The 25,234-nt window shown below is 42.0% G+C and overlaps 1 protein-coding gene across 1 annotated transcript in view; it reads right to left on the minus strand.

Annotated features, from left to right (window-relative positions):
* The window catches only part of CFAP58 (cilia and flagella associated protein 58), a 121,640-nt gene that overhangs the window by 34,649 nt on the left and 61,757 nt on the right, over positions 1-25,234 (minus strand). The window contains exon 15 of the mRNA XM_057736945.1: positions 24,555-24,659. Within this exon, the coding sequence (XP_057592928.1) occupies positions 24,555-24,659 (105 nt within the window). The remainder of the gene's footprint in view (positions 1-24,554; positions 24,660-25,234) is intronic.

Below are 25,234 nucleotides of genomic sequence, written 5' to 3' on the forward strand. Positions count from 1 at the left end.
ACATACCCAGTAAATCAGAAAGAATTTAGCAGCCAAGTTGATATTCAAGTAATCAGGGCCGTAAAAGAGAACTATGCCAGTAATGTGGTAGCCACTCGCCATATCTGGCTTATTAAGCACTTGAAATGTGGGTAGTCTGAGATATGTGCTATAAATGTGGAATATATACTAGATACTCTAGACTTAGTATCCCCAAAATGTAAAATAGCACACCAAAAACTTTTAAAATTCATTTCACGTTAAAACGATATTTTGGATAAATTGGGTCGAACAATGTACACTATTAAAATTAATTTCACCTGATTCTTTTTCCTTGTTATTGGGACTACTAGAAAATTTACAATTACAGATATGGCTCACATTACATTTTTATTGGACAGCAATGAAATAGAAAAACAATGTTGTTTTAGATCTAAACTTACAGAAGAAAAAAAAATGTTCACTTTTCACATTCGCCTAATCTGAATGCAAACCAACCACCTCTCTACATAAATAATGGCATGAAACTAGATGAAAAAATATGAGGTCATTATGCTGCACAGCCAACAACTTAGAAAATTAGACCTTACGTGAATTGTTCTACAAAGCACTTAATAAAATTTTAAGGAAGTGGAAAATTTTGTATTAAGTTCTGTAATACAAAATAGATTCATTTCTAAAAGAAGATCATAAGGTGAGACGGTAACATGAAAAACAACAACCGTAATGAAATGACATTCTGTTGTCAGTCTTCTAATGTTTCTGTTGTCTCCTGTTTCATCACTGTATCAGCTCATGTTATTTCAATGGTCATGGGGTTACTCTCGTTTTAATGCTGTCTATTCTTGACTGGAAAGTGATGATTCTAGTGCAGCCCTGTCGATACCAAGACCCATGTGATCCAGTCACAGAGAAGTACCATGGTCAAAGAAAGCTACTAAAAAGTAATTTCAGACTAACTTCAGTACTTCCTTGGTATTAGCTATGAGAGGGGATATATTATCCACATCAGTTCTTAAAATCCTCCTTCCCTCATACCCTGCAGCAATTTTTACATCCTTGACTTCACAATTCCTAGAAAAACTTCATGTATGTGCTGCCCGTCTATCCATCCTTCCCTGCTGCCATGATTATGTATCTCAAAAGCCAAGAGAACGACTCAGACAAGGACAGGCCCTTCCCTCTAAGTGCAGAGGAGGGGCTGACATTGAAAGGCCCAAGCCAAAACCCTCTCGAGCAGGCAGAAAAGAGGAGAGGCTGTGGAAAAAAATTAAGTTTATATTTGGTATCTTGTCCAAACCACCCAAAGCTATTCTAAGGGTCAACACGGGTAGCTAAACATATTAAAAGATCAGATTTTCTTAAACAACAATGGTACAAAAATGTACCTTGAGGCATTTCTACTTAGGATAAATTCAGGATATTAGACCTTGCAGAGTAGAAGGATTTCACAAGTCAGAGAGCATCTGTAATAGTCTATAATTGAGACTTCTTCAAATACATGCCAGTGGGAGACATAATGATTTTCAGAAATGACACTAAGGGACGCTTCAATAACAAGGAACTTTTCATAAACAAATTCAGGAAACAGAGTCTGATATACCACTAAGGCACTGGCTTTTTTTTTTTTTCTGCTTTTATCCAGCTGAAATAGTATACCTGAAATTCCATAGACAGCTTAATACGAATGCTATTAATCTAAGAGCAGGCTTTAAAATGCTCCAGCACCGTGTTCCCCTCTCTGAAGGCAGGCTCCTAACTTATTATTTCTCTCATGCCTTCACTCTCTGCCCTCCCTGGGACCCACATTCACTCAACCTTCCCGCTCCTCTCCCTCCATGAGCCTCCTCTTGGCTTTATCGTCCTGCTTCCCCCACTCTACCCCAGAGTCAAATACTTCCCAGTACCCTCTACACTCCAAACTCCCTCCTCCCTGACCTTCTGTCACACCTGCCGTGCACACCCCCAGTACAACCTCTGTCCTACTGTCCGATTTCTCAGCTCCCAGGCCACCAGCGCCGCTGCAGGGCACTACAGAACGAATGTGCAGAGTGGGGCCATTATGAAGTCCAGCTGTGCACGGCGACTTATTTCCCCCCCTCTCCTCAGCAGTTCTCACTTTCATGTCTTGTGAACACCCAGATGTCACCTCCTCAGTAGCTTCTCCAGACGTCCCTCCTCGAGACTCCAATTTCACCTTGGTCACACTTGCTCTCAGCAGGTGACTTGATCTGAATAGACAGAGGTGTCTTAAATGCTCTCTTCCTTCCTGTCCATGTCAAATGAAGAGCTGGACGCCTTCATCCTCTCTCCCAGTACATGTGTCTAAATAAACGTATGTAGAGATACACCCATGCATATAAAGCAACACATACTACACCCCCACCACACACACACACACACACACACATATCATGCCTACCTTGAATCTCATCCTCTTCTTCTTCTGGGGCTGACTCTCTGCACTCATGCCTGACATTCACAGGAATTTCACCCTTTCTCTCTAAAATGTGTACCAAGGATTGAAAGAGCAAGATGTAGAGAACGGACTTTAGGACACAGGGTTGGGTGGACGGGAGCAATGGGGAAGCTGGGACGAAGTGAGAGAGTAGCTTTGACATAGATACACCACCAAATGTAAAACAGATAGCTCGTGGGAAGTTCCTGCATAACAAACTCCATGATAGGTGATAACTCAGAGGGCCAGGATAGGGAAGGTGGGAGGGAGTCACGGGAGGGTGGGGATATGTGTATAAATACAGCTGATTCATTCTGGTGTACCTTAAAAATTGGCACAGCATTGTAAAGCAATTATATTCCAATAAAGACCTTAAATAAAAAAAAAAAAACAAACAAGAAAGAGCTTGTGTCATTCCATTACACTCGGGGAGGCAACAAAAAGGGACAGAGGTCTTGCATGGTTTATTCTATGTGATTCTGAATTCATTGACTCTTTTATAACAAGAATGTATTTGCAGTTTATATGTACGTTTTTAGATTTTTTTTCCTACAGTCCTTCACAGCCAAATGTCTTATAAAAGTAATCCAAGTCTACTACCTCCAGTCTATCACCGTCTCTTCCCTCTGAGCCCCTGGTGGCCAGGCTTCCATGCCCAAAAACCTCCCAGAACTGGACTCTCAAAGGGCACCAGTGGGCAGCTTGCTTGTGGCCATATCCTTCCCTCTGTCCTACTCTTGGAAGATGCCAACAGTGATGACCTACCCCCTCTTTGAAACTCTCTCCTCCCTCAGCCTCTATGAGATGCCCTCTGAGTTCCACTGCAAAACCAGACACATTTCACTGAAAGATCCTGCAAACAATCAAAGGGGCTTTCCCTTGCCTTCTCCTAAAATCAAAGGAAGTGAGAGGAGCTGCAGAACGGGAGCCTCTACATACATGTATGTGTGTTTGCTTACGAAATGTCACGCTCTAAACAGCACACCACACACCCTCACACAACATCCTCCACTGCCTCCACTTTGAGGTAAAGCCAAAGACAATAAGACCACACCAAAGTTTCCATAACCCTCAGCATTGCCAAGGGGACTTCCTGTCAACCATCCTCTATATACTCCCCCCACCCCCGCAAGGGCCACAGGGCTGGGTCCTCCCTTCCTAAGCTACTTTGTTCACTTCACCTCCGTCCATCACCTCTCTCTTGTGAGGAAGGGGCAAAGATAATGTCCTCCTTGAACAGGGTTTTGAGAGATGAAGAGGGGTTCAGTGCATGGACAAGGCAAGGACAAACATTCTCTGTGGGGAATTTCATTTTCAAAGACAGAAAAGAAAGTTAGCATGTAGAAAACCACAGTCAGATAAACGTTTTGGGTGTTTACGAGAAATCAATGAGTGTGAGCATTCAGTGAGGTTGTGTAGGTGGGAGGATTTTGCAAACTGTAACTTGCTGGGCAAATGTTAAATACTTCTCTCATCATCTATCTCACAGAGTTGTTGGAGACCAAGTGAGATAATATATGGAAAATGGCTTTGTCAACTGGAAAAAACATTTATAAATTGTAATTATTATGTGATGTTTAGCCTCTAGGTAGATTAAGAGTCAGACCATGGCAATATTGAAGAAAATTAAAATACCTGCTAATTTCTTTTAAATCCACATTCCTGGAGCAGTTTACAAACTGAGAATTCTAATTAATTTCCATAATAACACCTCTTTTCAGATAAATTGACTGCAATAAACTTCAAACTCTATTAACAACAGCCAAGTCCCCGGTAACTTCTAGATTATCAGACTTTGGATTTGAGGCCTGAAAGTCATCTCCTGTGCCCAGGCCACAATAACAAGGCCAGCCCATTTTCTCTGGTGACTATTTCCTTCATTTCAATTTCCTTGGGCATCATAACATCACGATTCTACTGCAGTAGCCCCCTGGCCATTCAGTCTATCTTTAGCCTCTCTGATTTATAATCCATCCTTCCTACAGATGCTCAAAAAATCAACATTGCTTTTGTTATTCCAACTAATTTTAATCACTGATATTATAAACAAAGTGATGAGTCAGGAAATAAAAACAAATTGAATACTTATTGGAAAGGAAGAAGAAAATCACCACTTCTTAGAGAAGGTGTGATTATACACCTAAAAACCACAGAAAATGTACTGAGAAGCTGTTTAGAGTGGTGGGTAGGATACAAATAAGCATGCAAAAATCAGCAGCTTCTCAATATGCCAGCAGTAACCAACTGGAACACATAACGGGGGAAGATTCCCTTCACCCTAACTGCCAATGCCCACCAGAGGCACAATCAGGAAGAGTAAAAGTGGGGAGGAAAGAATTACTGGAGTCCCTCATTTTTCTGCGATGGTAACTGTCTGCAGCCTTTATGTGACATGGAGTTTCTTTCCTGTTTTATTTTGTTTTGTTTTCACCTTCTGTTCCAGATTTAAAGAGTCTCAGGACTTCCCTGGTGGTGCAGTGGTTAAGAACTCGCCTGCCAGTGCAGGTGACACGGGTTCAATCCCTGGGCCAGGAAGATCTCACATGCCACAGAGCAACTAAGCCCATGTGCCACAACTACTGAGCCTGCGCTCTACAGCCCGAGAGCCACAACTACTGAGCCCATGTGCTGCAACTACTGAAGCCCACAGGCCTAGAGCCTGTGCTCCACAAGAGAAGCCACCACACTGAGAAGCCTGCGCACTGCAATGAAGAGTAGCCTCCACTCTCCGCAACTAGAGAAAGCCCACGCATAGCAACGAAGACCCAACGCAGTCAAAATAAATAAATAATAAATTTTTAAAAAATAAAAATAAAAAAGAGTCTCATGGTCCAAGTTTCAGCCTGGGCAGCTCTGTGTGTAAGTGGGGAGGTGGGGAGGTGGTGGGAGAGTAGGAGCAGGATGGGTGTGATGTAGTTAACAGGCCCCAAGGCAGCGATCAGCTGCACCAACCTGGGAGTTATCACTGGGACGGAAAACTGAAAGCCACCTTCGACACTTCTCCTTTGTCCTGCACAGACGTTCAATTGCCCAGTCCTATAAACTGACCCTTTTAAAGATTTCATGGATTTACTCCTTTCTCTAGAAACCTAGTACCTGTCCCTTGCCAATATCCTCAGTAACTTGGGTCCAAATTACAACCATCCCTTAGCAGCTCCTTCAGTCCCAGTCCCTAACCCATGTTCCTTTCTGTCTTTCCCTCTCATCACCTTTACTGCGTCACACCTCTGACTGGTTAATATTTTGTAGAATGTAGGCCTGGGCGAGAATATAGGGTTCACCTCTCACCCCAGACTGAATGGGCTTGAGCCCCAAGTCTGCCACTGGTTAGCTCTGTGACCTTGACCATATTACTTGATCACTCTGAGCCTCAGTTTCCTCATTTGTAAAACTGGCCTAATGCATAAGTAATAAAAATTATTGTGAGGATTAAAAATAGCACACAAAATACAGGACCCCTCATAGGACTGGACACACAATAACACAACAGGCATTGAAAACCCGTCACTGCTGCCGTGAGAGCTGTGGTCATTATAACAGAGTCCACAGTTGTCTACTGGAGCAGGTTTAATGCCTGCGCTTGGTCTCTAAGACCATATAATTGGTCCCCACCCAACACAAAATAGCCAGCTCTGTGTCCCTGCTACTCAGCCCCATCTCCACACCCCAAACATGCTCACTTCTATCCCAACACTTTGACTCTTCATCTTCCCTCAGCCTACAGTGCCCTTTTCACTTGTTTCCAAATACGCCTCCTTCCAGGACTCCTTGTGCCTCACAGTGCCTTTCCCACAGCAAAACCACCACCATCACACGCAGTTAGCTCCTACCACACTGTGTCCAGCTCTGTCCTGGGAGGTTTAAATGAGTTACCTCATTCTCACAACAGCCCAAAGAACCAGGTACTACTACTCTTGCCATTTTACAGCTGGAGTCACTGGGGCTCTGAGAGGGCAAGTTGCTTGCCCAAGGTCACAAAGTCCACCATTGGTAAAACCAGGACTCAAAAACTAGGTCTGCACTCTCAACTGCCATTCCATTCTTCCTCAATACATATTTTTAGGCAATGGCTGGATGAGTCACCTTAACACGTCAAAGTCCAGCCCAATCACATCTTCTTTGTCCTTGAGGAAGCCAGTTCTTTAGTCTCCTCCACTCTTACCCCTTTGCTACTTACAGCTGTTTTAAACAACAAACACCATACTGTACAGTGTCCTAGACAGCATCTGTACTGCATGATCAGGTGCTCACTTTGTTGGCATCCATTATAATGTGATTCAGCATAATTGGTATCCCTCCCTAAGTGGAACCATAAAGTAATGGTCTGGATTTTCACACACTGCTCATACCAGTCTCATTTCTTCCCAGATATACCTCAGGAATCTTCTCAAATAAAATACAAATTTCCTGCAGGTAAGGACCACATCTTATATTTCTTTGTGTCTCACAAATTTCTGCAGATATTAGATACCCCAAAATACCTTTTGATTCATAATTGGTCTTCTAAGCAGGCTTTCTTAACTGGGGGGTTGGGAGGGGGAAGGATGGCAGGTCCCTGGAGGTATGCAGGACAAAAGGATATAAAATGGAATGATCTTCTGTTATCATCTCAGAACAGAGAGCACAATTGGGTCCCTATACACACTGGGAAAAATATTTCCAGTCGTCAGAAGCCTGAAGCAAACTGGGTTTGATGGCATTAACATAATGCTTAATATGCTACATATTTGGCATCTGTTCCAGAGAAGACTATGTGTCAGGAACTCAGAAAAGTTCTCCTGGGCATATAGGCAGCTCCCAGTCTGTCTCCTACACATTAAATACACTCAGGGTAGGGAATATACATTTTTAAATGCATGAAACATGAGCCAGACTTGACACCCATCTATCAGAGCTGCTTTAAGGATAATAAAATCAGTGCTGCCATTATAAGGAGAGGGAACTTGATGACCCACTGGAGATTTCTTCCAATCTAAACGATTCTATAAATTCCCCTAAAATCATAAAAAAGCAGATTAAGGATTCATGTAGGTGTTTGGACTATAAATACAAATTAATTTCTGCTCCAGCTGCAGTTTTTTCTCATCCTTGTAAGAAGCACCTCTGTCTCTGAGATATTTCTGGGTGAAACACCAGCACAGCAGCTAAAGATAGATAGGACTCCCCCATGTTCTCGTTGGCAACTATTTTCTTCTAATTTCACAAATAAATCTGCATCTTAAAATGAACTAAATTAAATCTTGCTGCTGTCCAGAAACATTTATCACTGGAAATCTATTTTGCTTGGGGAGTAAGATATAATTATGTACAGATTCAATAAGAACCTAAATGTTCCACTGAGAAATTCTTTATTGAGAATGTTCTGTTTGAACTCTAAGTAATCTATTTATTTCCATTTTCAGTTACTAGCCCTATTACTGTTATTTGTTTTTGCATTAAAAAAAATCCTGCTTAAACACTGCTTTTACAAAAAACACCAAAAATTCACATTATTCTGATTATCACTTGGCTTTGTGCAACTTAATTCAAACTGGCCCTTATAAAAGAATTTTTTTAAACATTCCCTCATCTATTAGAGTTCAATAACTATAAATCAAAAGAAAATAGTAAATAACATTTTTAAAAGATTAACTTATCAACATATATTTTGGTTCATATATTTGCTCTTACTCAATATGAAATCAGAGACCAAAATAGAAACGAACAAATGGATTATGGATCATGTTTCCAAATGCATGGGGATAAATGCATGTCCCTAAGAAAATGTGCTCAGTTATGACATCACAGCTGTTTCTCCTATAAAAAGAACCATGCCCTGCAGCAAACTATAATTTCCCAGATAAAGGGAATAAAAGATTAAAGAAAAGAAAAACATGTCAGCAATAAAGTCCAAGGATAACAACCAGATGCCAAGCATATTAAAATACCATATCTGACAAAGGATTAAACAAAAGAAATCTTATACCACTTGAAAGCTTAAATGCAAATTTCCCCTCAGATTCACCAAAGAAAGGAGACTGGTATACTGTTGCAGTAATGGCTGCATGTCTCATGATCTTAGACAGTCCTCTCCCACATTCACTCTGGACTTGGCCGTGTGACTTGCTTTGGTCAATGGAACATTAGCAAGCATGACACAAATGGAGGCTCAAAAAGCACTTGCATGTTGGGGCTTGTCCTTTCTTGCTGCTCTTGGAAACCCTGAGACTGATATCAGGAGAATAAACCTGGACTAACCTAGTAGACACATGTGATCTGTCACTCGCATCACTCCAGCCAACTGCCAGCACCAAGCAACATACATGTGAATTATTCCATCTAAGTCAACCAGCTCCTAGCAACCCACCAGCTGCCTGTAGAAACACAAGTGAGTCCAGGCAAGCCCAACAGAAAAACTGGCTAGCTGAGCCCAGCCTAAATTGCCAACTGATAGAATCAAAATCTAATAAATGTCTTTGTTTTAAGCCACTAAGTTTTGGATCTATTTATTATGCAGCAAAAGCTATCTGATACCAAGGTCATCACAGAACCTATTTCATGAGCACACCACTTAATGGGCCAGTCACCACAGAGAGAAAGTGAGAGGCTTCCCTAAGGATGGATGGGTCTATATAATTATTCACAAAAGTGAGTTTGTCTATAAATGCTGAGCTGTTATACTAAGCCATCTATAAGCTACTAGTTTGGGAATCCTTCTGAAACCTACATCCAATGTGCAATCTATGATAATAGCAGCTAACATTCATTCAATGCAAGCATGAGGCTATGTGCTTAATAAAAATGATCTTGATAAATCTGTACAAAAACCCCATATGAAAGGTATTATTATACTTTTTATATATCTGCATTTTACATATCAAGAACTGAGGCTTACGGAAGTTAAGTAACTTGGCTGGGGTCACACAATATTATGAGTAAGCTTGGACTCACAAATCTGACTTAATTTAATCACTATTCTTTTCTATCTGATACCACCCACACCATCTGTCATGAAAGGTTTCTCTTGTCCATTAGGCTGGATAATTGTTGGGGCCAAGAGATTTAATCTCTTTCTCTCTTTCTCTTTCATCTTAAGTGGTGAGTCAGAACAGACGCAGTGAGTCCTACTCACCTAGTTGAAGATACAGAGGATTTGGGGTGGATGGTAGACGTGGTGGGTCTTGCCCTGGCCTGCTGACTCTGACACAGAGCCTGGGAGAGCAAGAGAACTTCAGCACAGTGGCAGGAGCTATTTAACACATGATGACCTGGCCCATCAGCAATGAGTGGCCCAAGTCTCAGGCTGTGACCAATCAGATAAGCAATGCCTCCCCTTCTGGTCTTGGGGGGATGAGGGCAGGGAGGGAAAGGAGTCTTGGATGGGGATGGAGAAATAGGTGGGAAGTTGGGCAGAAGTTCCTTTCTTCTTTTGGGTGTATAAGGAGCGGGATGACCGTCAGTACCTACTGCAGACTTACTATCTACTGCAGACTGTCCTTTGTTAATGAAACCTCTGGAATCTTTAGAGGTTTTTAGAGGCCTGCTTTGCCCTGAATTTCTGACACTTTAAAATGCCTCAACCCTGACTCAATACTGAGAAAAAAACAGGGGTGAGGAGAAGGAAGTCAACCAAGACAGCCCCTTTCAAAAACCACTTGTTTCAAATCACATAACATGAACAAAACCCTTCCCAACCCAATCAAAGGTCTAGCCCACCAGTCAGCTGTGTATCTCCTTGGGTTGGCTGAAATCACAAGTGTTTAAGGTATTTACAGTTGAAGGTATAAACTGGTTTTTAATCTCCATCTGCCTAGTGGAGCCTACCAGAGCCAATCTTTTCAAGAAACTCCTAAAGCTCACAGGTCTTTAATGCTACAGGAAGTTATTCCTGGCACATCTATAGAGAACTAGTGAGAAGGAATATGAGAAGGGCTGTGATAATTGGGAACATTAAGTATACTCAGGCTAGTGTGAAGGGACACAGGTTGAGAAACTTATTCACCTTAAATGAAGCTGAACACAACTTTCAGAAAAGCCCAAAACATCTGCATATTAAAATCCTGATCCTGTAAGGGAGACCAGTGGGTCACAGACAACCCTGCATGATCACCGTTTTTCTTAGGGCTGCCAGTAATGGCAGAGACATTTTCTGAGGGCCCATAAATCTCTCCAACCTTTAGGTCCCTGACCTGTTAAATGGGGTTGTTGCAAAGTTTAACTAAGAGATGAAAGAAGTAGTTTCTGATTTTAGATTTCTTGGATCCAAATAATTCCAACCTCCAATCTTGGAGGCATAATTTTGTTTCTTCTTTTGCTAAGTTTTAATATGAAAAAGAGAAAGACTGGATTTCCTAGGTAGCACAGTGGTTAAGAATCCACTTGCCAATGCAGGGGACATGGGTTCGAGCCCTGCTCCGGGAAGATCCCACATGCTGTGGAGCAACTAAGCCCGTGTGCCACAACTATTGAGCCTGCGCTCTAGATCCCGTGAGCCACAACTATTGAGCCTACATGCCGTAACTACTGAAGCCCGCTCACCTAGAGCCTGTGCTCTGCAACAAGAGAAGCCACTGCAATGAGGAGACTGCACACCACAATAAAGAGTAGCCCCCGCTCACCACAACTAGAGGAAGCCCATGTGCAGCAATGAAGACCCATCACAACCAATAAATACATACATACGTACACACATAAATAAATTTTTAAAAAAAGAGAGAGAAAGACTAATAGATAATATTAATGTAGTGCTTGCTCTGTGTCTGGGACTATTCAAATGTTTTACATATATTAATATAATCTCCCCAATACTGCTGTGAGATGGGCATGATTATCCCCACATAACAAATGCAGAAACTGAGTTACTGTTTCTGAGCTGGTGGCAGAGCCAAGATTCAAACTCCAGTCATCCAGCACCAGGATCCACGCACTGGACAAACAGGAAATTGTTGGAGCTCTTACTAATCATTTCATAAAAGAAAGGAATGCTACAGGTAGCAAGGGGGAGAGGAGGTGGGCCGGTGGGAGGAATTGGGAGATTGGGATTGACATATATACACTATTTATACTATGTATAAAATAGGTAACTAATGAGAACCTACTGTTATAGCACAGGGAACTCTAGTTAATGCACTGTGGTGACCTAAATGGGAAGGAAATCCAAGAAAGAGGGGATATATGTATATATATAGCTGATTCATCTTGCTGTACAGTAGAAACTAATGCAACATTGTAAAGCAGCTATACTCCAATAAAAATTAATTAAAAAAAAAGAAAGGAATGCACAAAAAAATAAGAGAATGCCATTTTAAAAAATAACATCTTACCTTTCCAAAGGCAAGAAAGAAGGACACAGGAAAAAGAGAAGTCCCCAAAACTGAAAAGTAAAATTGGCTTTATGCTATACATTGTGCTCATTTCATTACAGACCAAAGAATATTTGTTTGGAAATATACAGATTTTCCCAATCCCCGGTCAACCAACTGGGAACGACTGAGCGCCGATGTACGGAAGGCCCTTTGATAATGTGCCCATCAGACACTCACGGTTGCTCGGGTGCTCTAAGACCGTGAGGGAGGTGCCACTCTCTCTGAGCGCTCCAGCTGAGGCTGCCTTAGACAGACCAGGGGGACAGAGGTATTTGGTACCCCGCAGGCAACCCACACAATGTGTGCACATCTCTGTGCTGGGCCACCATCAGCATTCTGTTTTCGGAACAGCCCATCTCCAGTTGCTCCTTCCAACCTCCCTGATGTGGAAGAGCATTTGCAGGACAGCAAGAATCCTCTGGGGAGTCCCAGGAAGAGGTGGCAGGGAAGCAGCAGCCCACCAGGAGTATCCTGGGGAAGCAGCTTCCGCCATCATTCCCAACACGTTAGATATTCTCTGGTGAGGACAGCAAGGCTCTGCAGGAGGTACTCCCCCCCCTCACCTCACTCTTCCTCCCTTTCATCTTAGACCAGAAAAGCCTGTAGGGGGGCTTCTAGTCAACAACTTCAGCTTACATTGTGCTTTCCAGTCCCTCTGTCTCTCTAGGGAGGGAACATGTTCAACAACGTCAGCTCTGATTGGTAAGGATGGTCACTTAGCTATCTGCTAACAAAGCGGGCGAGAATCATGGTTGGTGTCCATCACACCACCAGCGACTGGGACACGATGTTAGAATTCACCTTCCCGATCTTAAGGCAGTTCATTAATAATTGAACAATTTCTTTGGAATTTGGGAGAGAAAATTGTCATGGAAATGGGATATTTAGTGGGGAGGCACCATAGAACAGTGGTGAGAGGCTCTGTTCTGGATTCCAGTGACAAAGGTTTCTAAGAGGAGGCGGGAAATCCTTCCTGTAAAGGGCCAGAGAGTAAGTACTGTGGACTGTGTGGGCCATAGAGTCTCTGTCACAACCACTCAGCCCTGCTGCTGAAGCATAAAAGGAGTCATGGACAATAGATGAGCGGGTGAGCACAGCTGTGTGCCCAGAAAACTCGCTCTGTGGACATTGAAATTTGAATTTCATGTCATTTTTACATGTCACAAGGTACTATTCTTTGGATTTTTTTCTAATCCTTTACATATATAAATACTGTTCTTAGTGTGGGCCGTATAAAAACAGGCAGTGAGCCAGATATGGCCCACTGCAGGCCATAGTATACTAAACCCTGGTTTATAATCGCAGCTCTGACATTTCTTAGCCATAAAATCTTGGGCAAGTTTTGTTTAGAAGCCTCAGTTTCCACCTCTGTAAAATGGAAACAATAACAGCCTCAACCTCATCTGGGTTTCCTATGGACACAGTGAACGCAAAATGCTTTAGCACAGGTTGGCTGGGTGTGCACACAGCAGGCAGTATATGGGAGTTGTTGCTGTCGTTTTCCTCCACTCTTTACAACTCTCTGCATCTTCTGCCAAATACATCCAGGCTACTATCAAACAGGATCAAGGATCCTCATGCCTCTATTAACAAAGAAACATTCTAGACTTTTCATACTAACATCAGTAGCCTTCAAGAGTTTATGGCGTCTTAAAACATGCCTCAAACACTAGGTGCACTCATTTGTCAGTTTCCTCCCAGATCTCAGTCCTTGAAATTTAAGAGCTGAGGACCAAAGTGTGAGGTTATCATGTTCCAAAGTAGAAATACTGTCATCCCTCGGTATCCATGGGAGATTGGTTCTAGGACCCCTCACAGATACCAAAATCACATATGCTCAAGTCCCTTATATAAAATGTAATAGTATTTGCACCTAACCTACACACCTTCTCCCATATACTTTAAATCAACTCTAGATTACTTATAACACCCAATACAATGTGAATGCTACATCAATAGTTGCCAGCATGTGGCAAATTCAAGTTTTGCTGTTTGGAACTTTCTGGAATTTTTTTTAATATTTTTGATCTGCAGTTGGTTGAATCCATGGATGTGGAACCCACAAATATGGAGGGCCAGCTGTAATAATTTTTTTGAGCAGTGGCCAATTCTCATGACCACTGGCATCTGCTAAGTGCTCTATGTAATTCTTTCCCTTCATCTTCACAACAACAAAAGGATGCTGATAAGATGATGAGCTCCAAGTTTCAGAGAAGGAGAGCAAAGTGTAAGAAGGTTAGATAACCAGGCAAGGCCATACATGTAGTAACCGAGAGTCCTGGGGTTCCTTCCTGAACCACGGCTCTTGCTTTGGGGCTAAGAAAGGAGCCTCAGTGCTTCTCTGACTGAATCAGTATCCTTAATGCCTAGGAATTTTGTTATAATGCTGGTTCTGATTTATTAAGGCCTGGGGAATTCCTGCAACTCTGCATTTCTAAAAAGCTATCGGGTGATGCCAGTGCCACTCGTCCTAGGACCATGCTTAGAGTGACAAGGCTCTAGATGCATTGAGAAATGTGACCTTTCCCCATTAATGACCAATGTGGTCTGCACGAGATGAATCAAATCAGTGACCTGGTTTTCCATGCAGCCAGACTGCCTAAGTTAGACTCAAAACTCCAGATGTATGGCCTTGGGGACAAGTCTCTCAACTGTTCTGTGCCTCGAGTCTCTTGCCTGTGAAGGGAAAGATAGTAGCTCTTATCTCATTGGAGTGTGACAATGGTTAAATGAGATAATAAATACACAAAGCATTTAGAACAAAGTCTAACCCACTGTAAACATAAATGTAAGACAATTAGAAGATCAAGGAAAATGAAGATCCTACCAAAGAATTATCTAAAAATATGCTATATGAGGTTTGCTCTCCCCGCACAGCTAATAATTTGTATAGATCCATTCAAACCCTCCTATCATTCAAGCCATTTTACAGTTAAGTAAACCAAACTTGCATCCAGTCGGTCATGAAATTAAATTAGAAAGTTCGCCTTGACAGGACCCAGATGCCAAGAAAGCAGCAGCGATTTCAGCTTAGTTCATTATTTACTTATCCAAGGGGCATGCTCATTCTTTACACCTCTAAGCACAAGGAACAATCGAGGATGCATGTGAAGATTTCCTAAAGCAACACAAATCTGAACTACACCAAAGTGATTTTTTCACTTGGGTCCCGTCAGGGTATCACTGTCCATTAGGTGGTACGTTCACCTGCATCGTAACCCCCTAAAATGATGAACTCTTCTAGTAACATGTCACTACTCTACATCTTAAGAGAAATGCCTCAGTGTTCTCATCTGTAAAATGAACGTTCTGGGCAAGATAGTCCAGTGCTACCATGCTAGAAGGTCAAGTTTGTTTCCTTTCTCTGAAATTGCCCCACCTCCACCAGTGAATCGCGCATCATTTCACGACCCCCCTGCCAACCATCTAGCGAGTTCATTGTGTGCTCACCATCACCCCTGAGGTCTGTGCATGGGTAAAGTACAGTGCCTGGCACACGGTACGTGCTCAATAAAGGATGGCTGTGATTAGAACAAAATCAGGGCAGCATCTTTTGAAAGAACCACAGTATGACCTGCCCACATCATCTGGCTGCTGAACACCAACTGGAATGGTGGTAGGCGGGTGCAACGGGAGAAGGCCAAAGGGGAACGCGGCGCATGGGGGGAATAGCCACTCTCTCTTCCACAGCTGGGTTGGCAGTTGACCCCTCAGGTGAGAAGCTAAGTGATAAAGGGCCGGGAGGAAGGGGGGCCTACTAGTTGGCAGTCTTCAGGATCTATGGGGAAAGCTCTTCTTCTGAAGCAGGCACTTTTAGTGCCCTGAGCCTCACTCTCTCGGTCCATTTCAAACTTTAGCTGCAGCTGAAATGCCCGGCGCATTGAGGTGGCGGTCAGTTCCTGGAACACTCTGGCAGCTTCCCCCTCAAGTGCATGTGGAGTCAGCTTTTCTGCCTCAGGCCAGGGCTCCCTCAGAGACGGGGGTGGAAACGAGTGAAAGACCCTGTTTTCAGAAGCAGCCCAATACAGGGCACCTTCAACCAGCGGGGGTGGGAGTCAGTGAACACCACCAGCCTCCCCTCCTTTGACGGGACAATCCTGCAGGCGTTTCAGCATGGCTCCCCAGAGCAATGCCAGTGGCACCGGAACCCAGATGTCCACAGTGACGACCAGCTCTCCACCTCCCTGTTCCGGCTTCTCCTCCTCCCCTGCCTCACCCTCCTGATCCCTCGCTCCAACTTCCTGAAACCACCCCCCAAACCATCAGAACCCAAGCCCTTGTCTCAGTCTCTGATTTGGAGAGCCCAGGTGAGACCCCTGACCACTGCAGAGCCTTGTTCAGAGTCCTACTGAGTCCTGCACAGAATCACAGGACTCGTCACACTGCACTGTGGTTACAGAGCCAGGAGGTCCATCAAGGCCAGGATCAAGTGCGTCTCGTTGACTCTGGAACCCCAGGCACCCTGGCACATAGGCAGCACACACTCAGTAACTGTTAGTTGAGCGAATGCCAGCCAGCCATCTGCTGCCCCGTGCATCAAGAGGGTCAGGAGGCAGCCCTTGGTTTCTTCAAGCCAGGGAATGCTTTTCTGTTTTAGAAAAGCTTGTAAAATGAAATTAAGGCAGAGTCATGACGGCAGGGGAAAAGATACCTTCTATGAAGCCCACCCACTGCTGCCCCCATGAAACAAACCCTGGCTTCTCTGCCTGCTGGCTTACCTCCTCAGAGGAGCCCAGCCTCACTCATCTCTGACTGTCCATCACTGAACAACCCGCAGCCTCCTCCGTCTCCTCCCTCCCTCTCTCCCCTCTCCCTTTCAATTCTCACGCTGTGTACTTCCATCAAAATCATAACAAAGGCCACTAGATCAAAGAAATAGAAGCAAGTAAAGCTGATTGTGCTGCTGTTGCTCCTTTAAATCCCTTTCTCCCCCGGGCTTGAAGCTAGAGGTTGCAAACTAGTCTCCTGTGGGTCAAGGGTGGTTGGCAGATATGCTTCTGGGAGGCCCATGCTATGTTATTAAAGTTGCTGATATTTGAAACTCAGTATAGTGAACATAAAAATCCACATATATTCTTTAAAAAAATTAAAGACTTGATGATATGAGCCCGCAATTAGCTGGGGTGAGGCTAGCTGCTTCCTAGAGATAAGACCCAAAACCCCCCTGTGCTGCAGTCCCCACCCCTCCCTTTTTGTTGTTGTTGCTTTTAAGAACTTTTATTGAGATACAGTTAACAGACAATAAGCTGCATATATTTAGAGTGTACAGTTTGGTATTTTTTTCTTATTAGTAATGTCTATATGGCAATCCCAATCTTGCAATTCAATCCCCATCACTCCCTTTTGACTCTATTGCTTAGGTCCTTTGTCAGTTGCCATTTATGACCATGATACACAAAGTTCACTTTGCTCTTTCTTGTTACCTGTCTGGCCCTGAAGGTGAGGGTATCTGAGCTTTCTACCCCATATTTAAACACGTGGACAAAATGAGTCCTGGCTGCTATAAATGCTCCTTGTGTTTCTAAGTGCCTCTGACAAAGGATTAGAGCTTCCTACTCTAGTGCTAGCAGGCCTTATGCCATTATTTGGAATCCCATCTTGATGTGATGATGGTGGTGATGATGACGTAATGATACCCCAGTAATGGATAGCAGTTACTCACGGCATATATGCCTGCCTAATCCTACGATGCTTTTTTTTAAAAAAATCATTCCTACCAAGGGATTTGGAGATGAAGAATAAATGGAGCAAAAACAGAAAGGAGAGGGCCGCAGACGGCACAGCTCAGCTATGCTTACCTTGCCCCTGCTTCCTTGAAGGGGAGAGTAGCCTGGTGGGAAAAGAAAAATTCTTCCCATTCACGTTTTAGATTCCACTTCTGGCAAGAATGCAGACTTCTTCTTACCACTGAAGCCATAAAGCCAAGTTCAAGAACGATTTCCACATTCACCCTGAGCAAAGGGAGAACTCTGAGTGTACTGCATGAATCAGCCTACCTCGGCACGCAAAAAGGACCCCGACAGTTTGTATCAAGCTTATAGATCCATAAACCACAGTAAATTAACAGGCTCCTGCAAAGTTAGAAGTTGATAACAAAAATGCAAAGGCAACAGGAAAAATAATTCCCAGAACCTCTCAGAGCTCAAAGACGAAACTCAAATGACTGTGTGACACACCACTTATTGAAGGACCACCATCTTGCAACATTTAATCAGTCACTAAATAAATATTTGCAAGGGATGAAATAATGATTACGATAGACACAGGAACTGCCTTTGTCAAGCTTATGGTCTATCAGGAAAGTCATTAAGTACACAATTGCAATTATTTCATTAATTACAAGTGTGACAGTGGTATAAAAGAGAAGTTAAGGTATGGGAATGAGTACCAAGAAACCTAACCTACAGACCTAAGAGGGACCCCTGAGGAATGAGCATTTATTCTCAGGTCTAAAGGATGAATAGGAGTTTCCCAGGCCAAGAGCCTGTCCATCTTTACTGAGCACTTATTATTATATGGTATTGTATCAGGCATTGGGGTTAGAGAGATTAATTAACAAGTTCCTTTCCTCAAAGAACTTGCAGTCTACTGGGGGCAAATAAACTTCCACTACATCTGCTGCTGGGAAATGATAGGGGCTCTTCAGGACCATGTAACAGATTAAACAGTCATTTAAAAAATGTTCTGATACTCAGAAGAACTCAACCAAAAATCTTCCTAATTTCAAAATGTTCTGTTGTGAGTTCAGAGAACTTCTCTAATAATTTAATAAAACACATGAAATTGAGAAACTGTCAAACCCTGTGGAGCACCTGGGGTTTCACCAGGATAACAAGGCTTCTTGTCTACAGATGCACAGCTCTGGAAGAAAAACTCACAGCAGGCCCAGGGCAGCCCAACCATCTAAAAGAAAAGTGAAATGAGGAATTGGACAGAGAGGAGTGAGGCAGGCTATTAAACTCTGGAGGCCTGGAAAAAATGCTTGTTGGTGAATAATATTAACAGTCATCACCATAACGTTAATGATAACTAAACACTCTGATCAACTTGAAGATGTACTCACACTCAGTTCTGTGGGGGGGTGCTTATTGTTTGCAGATGAGAAAACTAGGGATTAGAATAAAAAAGAAATGTCTGTTTATGGCATTACAGCATACCAAATAACCTGAAAACTAAAGTCCACAAAGCATTAGACTTGCTCAACAAAACAACACAGCATTTTAATCACAACATGGAGTTTGCAAGTAGTTTGATCCTCAAGTGTCGAAACCAAAGGCTGAACTGCGTGTTAGAGCAGTAAATAGATGCTGCAGCTCTCCCTTCGGGGCTGACTGGGACAAGCAGCTGGACTCACTGAAGCAAGGGGCTTGAATTTTATTGGCCATAAGAGGATAAAAGATGAGGTGCTGAGCCTGCGTGAAGTGGGTAATTGGTGTTGAGACTCTTCCACATAAAGTTAGGAACTTAAAAGACCCTCAGTGAAAAGAGACAACAGATAGAAATGCAGCCACTGAGACAGGAAGACCACAAGGAAATCTAACTATCTCTCCCGGGTTCTGGGTGGGAAAAAAAAGTGGCACTCTGAGAATTTGTATCCATGGGTCTTCTATCATAAGAGTTTAGAGTTCTAATATAAATTAACCAGGAAGTCTAGGAAGACATAAAATGAGAATTTAACATAAAAAATTATCCTAAGCAAATGATATCTCCTAGGGCACACAAAAGAAACAAATGAAAGGACATACCATTAACCTGGACCATTCCCAAGTTCACAAATAAAGCCTTTCTGGAAATGAGTTCATAATCCAAAATCCAATGCAAAAGGAAAAAGTCCACCATGAATAAAAGTCATCAGTCACAATAAACAATAGACCTTCAAACAAACAAGACCTTCAAATAATAGAACAATTAGATACAGAATATAAAATAAATGTTTCAATTAATTGAAGACATAAAGGAAGGAATAAAAATATAAAAGATCAAGACACTGCCAACAAAGACCAGTCATATGTGAAAAAGAATCTCTAGAAAATAAAATTTAAATTATTAAAAATAAAATCTTGGTGGATTGGCTATTAGCAGACAAGCACACCTCAAGAGAGACTTAGTGAACAAGAAGATAAAGCTGAGAAAATGTAACACAATACATAAAGAGAAGAAAAATATCAAAGAGGTCAGTAGATAAGGAAAGAAAGAATGGGAAAAGTCCAACATACATCTAATGAGAGTTCCAGAAGGAGTGAAAATATAAAGATAAAGGAGAGATTATTCAAAGACACAGTGCTGGAACTTCCCTGGTGGTGCAATGGATAGGACCCTATGCTCCCAATGCAGGGGGCCCTGGTCAGGGAACTAGATCCCACATGCATGCTGCAACTAAGAGTCTGCATGCCACAAAAAAGGAGCCAGTGAGCTGCAACTAAGGAGCCCACATGCTGCAACTAAGACCCAGTGCAACCAAATAAATAAATAAATATTAAAAGAGAGAGAGAGAGAGAGAGACAGTGTTAAAAAAAAGAGACAAAAGGCCCCAAATGCAGCCACTTGTGCTAAGTGCATGTCACCAAACTGAGACTTCATACTTAACCCAATTGCAATTTCAGTCTTTCCTAGAAATGTAACCTCAACTGGTCAGTCTGAAATTACCTGCTTAACATTAGTGAGGAAATCTGCCTGACAGACTCGAGCTGAACCCCAAAGGGAGGTGACCTTGCCTGAGACAGCACACTCTTTGCTATAACTTCCTTGTCCTGCCCGCTTCTGCCTATAAAAGTTCCATTTTGTACAGCTCTTTAGAGTTCCTTTCTAATTGCTAGGTGGAATGTTGTCCAATTCATGAATTGTTGGAAAAATCCAATAAGATCTTTAACATTTACTCAGTTGAATTTTGTTTTTTAACAGGAATCCTCAGATTCAAGAAATACAATTGAGTCCTAAGCATAGTAATTAAAACTAAATTCATACCAAATGCATTGTGCTGAAACTCCAGAACACAAAAGACAACCTAACAATCAAACAGAAGAAAGGGCAGGATACTTTAAAAGGAGCAATAATAATTAGACTCACAGCAGACTCCTCAATAGCATCATTAGAAGCTAACCCAGAGGACTAACATCTTCAAAGTACAAGTAGAAAATAGAGTTTCAATTTAACCGTTTGCAAGTAAGGCCAAAATAAAAACATTTTTGGACAAGCAAAAGAGAGTGTCAATCACTGAAAAATTTGTCATTGAAAAAACTATGAAAGGATGCACTTCAAGAAGAAGTAGATGGAAACTAGAAGTAAGAGATTGGAGAGATGAAAAAACAGAAAACAGAAGAACTGGTAAATATTCTGGTGGCTCTGAATAAATAATTCATTGACTCTATGAAATACTGATGACAATGACTAATACTGGGAGGACTGTAGGAGGTAATTGGAGCTAAAACATTCCAAGTCCCTGTATTGTTTGTAAGAAGGACAAAGATACTGATCAACTTTGTTTGTTTAGACTTGATGTCAATTATGCATGTTAAATTTTTAAGGAAATCAGAGTGAAAGGGAATTACACCGGGTGGTGGTAACTATTCAGCAAAAATAAATACATACAACCAGGAAAACGAGAGCAGGGAGTAATGAGGAGAGAGAAGTGACTAGTGGAGGGAAAAAGAGGGAATAAAGAAAACTCCTTCCAACAGAAAGCAGGAACAGACTATTTTTGAGCATTAAAAAAAAAAAAAAGCAGGGTAAATAATAGAAAATAGGAAGTAGAAATAAACCTAAAATTATCAATAAATATAAATAGACTAAACACACTAAAGTCAAAAAACAAAGATATCAGATGAGGAAGCAGTTAATTACAAGAGACTCACTGAAATATAAGAACCAAAAGTTTAAAAGTATAGAAAAATTATGCAAAAAAACTGGTAGGGCTATATTAATATCAGACAATTTTGTAAGTAAAAGCATTAAGGATTAAGGAGGGTTCTTGCATAATATTAATGGAACAATTCACCAGGAAGAAATATTAACCATAACCTTTTACTCACCTTGTGAACATAATCTATAACGTACTTGAGGCCAGAAACTACAAGGAAAAATAGACAAATCTCCAAACTCTTTTTCGGTAATTAGGTAGATGAAAAAATTAGGAAAGATATAGATTTGGACAATGCAATTAATAAGGTTGGTCTGACGAACATCATTTAGACTCCCAAATCTTGAACATTTGGAGAATACATATCCTTTTCAAGCACATAGGCACCGATTATAAAAACTGACTTTTTAGCTGGTCACAAAGCAAGTCTCAACAAATTCCAAAGAATTAGTATAATACAGACCACAATGCAAAGAGTGAGAAATCAATAACTAAAAGATAAATACATATATATTTGGAAATTTAAATGTGTACTTTTAATTACCATAGGAGAAATAGTGGATATTTTTTTAAGACTTACTCTCAAAGGAGAAATAATTCTGAAAATAGAAAATATTTAGGACTAAATGAAAATGAAAATACCACATTTCAAAACATGTGGGAAGAAACTAAAATTTTTAAAGGACATTTTGTACCTCTAAATGCTTATTTATATTAGAAAAGTAGGCTGAATATTAATGAGTTGGGCACCAATCTTAACAAGGTAGAAAAAGAACAGAATGAACCCAAAGTATGGTTAAGATTATGGGGTCTGGAATTAGAAATAATAAGAATAATTGGTCATTTATTTGCCAAGCATAATGCTAAGCTCTTTCTATCCTCCTCTCAAACATGCCTTTTATTTTTAACATTTTGCCAATTTTATTTCCTTGATCCTCCATCTCCACATCCACGTGTCTCCCATCCCTTCCCCCTTTCTTCATTTCTTTGCTGGAAAATTCTAAAATAAACCCCAGACTGTGTATCATTACATTTGTAAATACTTCAGTACATCCCTCTTATAAAAAGGCCTTTTTTTTTTTTACAAAACATAACCATAATATTCCTATTACACCTTATGTAATCAACACTAATTTTTTAATGCCATCCAACACACACCCCATGTTCAGATTTCACTGTAGAGAAAACAATGAAAAGAGTCACACACCTTGCATGAGGCCAGCCACCCGGAGGGCCCAGGCAAAGGAGGGAGCTACTGTGGTTGGTATGTGATATAAATCGTGACCGAGGACATTGAGGTGTCATGCTTTCCCCACATGGGGTTTGAACGAGAGTGACGAAACTTGAGACTGTGACTGGGGGCAGGTAAAATGAAAGGAGATAAATGAATTCTGTTGGTACATATTACATGCTAGGTTCTGTGCTGCCCGTAGAGTAAAGCCATTCTCTTCCTTGCACCAAATTACTCTGTTTTATAGGGAGTTATTGAAGTCAAATGGTTAAATTCCTGCGGACAAGTAGCCTTATGTCCTAGAATTCTTCAGCTAGTGCTGGTTAATTTTATTCCAGGGGAGAATCACAGGCTTTCCCCACACTGGAGTGCCCTCAGAAATCAGGGATATGGGCCAGGCGCAAAGGGCAGGTGCTCTCTCCCCACATCTGGGGAGTTAGGGCCCAGGCAGTCACGATGTCAAGGATGGGGATCCTGGGACTTCCCTGGTGGTGCCGTGGCTGGGAATCCACCTGCCAATGCAGGGGACACGGGTTCGAACCCTCGTCCGGAAGGATCGCACATGCCACGGAGCAACTAAGCTTGTGCGCCACAACTACTGAGCCTACTCTCTAGAGCCTGTGAGCCATAACTACTGAGCCTGTGTGCCACAGCTACTGAAGCCCACGTGCCTAGAAGCCCATGCTCCACAAGAGAAGCCACCACAACGGGAAGCACAAGCACGGCAATAAGGAGAAGCCCCTTGCTCACCACAGTTAGGGAAAGCCAGCACGCAGCAATGAAGATCCCATGCAGCCAATAAATTAATTCATTAAAAAAAAAAAGAATGCGGATCCTGAGCCATCAGTCTTGCACACTCTTAATGTCCCAACAACATCCCTTTTCACGGGTTCTATTATTGTCCCATAATACAGATCAAGAACGACAGGTGCAGAAAACTTAACCTCACACAGCTACAGATTGGCAGAGGCAGGATTCCAACCCAGGCCACCTAACACCTTTGGTATGGATATTCTCTATCCATACCAAAGTCCTGGCGTTCAACTTCCTCATCCACTGATTGGGGGTGACAACCCCCTCCCCAAAACTGTGGAAAGGAATTGAGACAAGGAGATAAAGCCACCAGCACAGTACCTGGCACAGTGATGATAATGGTGATGAAGAAGATGATGGTGGTGACAACTGGTACTGGCAAAGATACAGGCCCACAGGATGGCATCACTGCTAATTGCTCCAGAATAACTTACTGCATAAAATCCTCAAAAAAATACATTCCTTCGATTTCACTCTCACAAACCTTCAAGAGGACATTTGTGTTCTACATGAAAACTAGTTTTTAAAATCAAAATCGTGGCATTTCACATTATATGAAGATATGAAGAAAAGCATGTAAAAGAACCTAATCAATAAAACTGCAGGGGAGAAGGCGTGGTGGCTCACATTACCCAGTGCAGTACGTGTAGCCTTGAACTTAATTTTCTAGAATTCTTGAAATATCAGTGATGGCAGCATAAAAGACCAATTAATCAGGTTGTTTGTTCTCTGTGTGTGAGTCCCTGTTGCCACCTACAGTTAAAAATGGGGCGTGCAGTGCTGCCAAATAACTAACTCTAGAAACCTAGTCCTGGAGATGATGGTGCTAAGAAAACATGCTTGTTCGATGAGTACAGACAGTGGAAATGCTACCTGGAGGAGCAGCTCTTTTTCAACCACCTCTTCCGTCTTGCTGATGAGACGCTTCTGCAGGGTATGAATTTTCTGTATCAGCTCAAAGGTACTGGGGTCACTGGCCTAGTCAAAGGGAACAAAATAAAGCAGCTGAGATTATCAGGTTCAAAGCACTGAGGTCCCTATGTAAAATAATTATTGTTCTATTAAAATCTATTGCAAAGCTGTAGATTCAATACAGAAAGAATTAGAACCAAGGTGGGGGGGGAGTATAATAGATGAGACAGTCATCAAAACAGACTGACGTTTAGCTCTAGTTAGCCAATAAATGGAAAGTGAATATGCTTATTCCACCAGGGGAAATAATAACAACAACAGCAATAATGGTAGCTGCTAGGCCTGATGCCTGGTTCTTTGCCACCATCTGGACACTTTGCTAAGTGCTTTACACAGATTATCAAATTTTAGTCACATGACAGCCCTATTAGACAGTTTTATCTTCCCCTTTTACAGATAAGGCAACTGAGGCTCAGAGGAGGTCACTGACCCACACTGATAAAGGTCAGAGCTGGATTCAAGCCCAGATATGCCTGGCTCCAAAGCCTGGGCTTCTTAATTACTATGCTCTGAGGTTTTCCCTACCATCAATTGTTTCCATAGGAATAAGACAGGGTTCCCGAATTCATTCAGTCTCAGGA

The sequence above is a fragment of the Hippopotamus amphibius genome, chromosome 5, assembly GCF_030028045.1.
Source record: "Hippopotamus amphibius kiboko isolate mHipAmp2 chromosome 5, mHipAmp2.hap2, whole genome shotgun sequence".
Taxonomy (NCBI): domain Eukaryota; kingdom Metazoa; phylum Chordata; class Mammalia; order Artiodactyla; family Hippopotamidae; genus Hippopotamus; species Hippopotamus amphibius.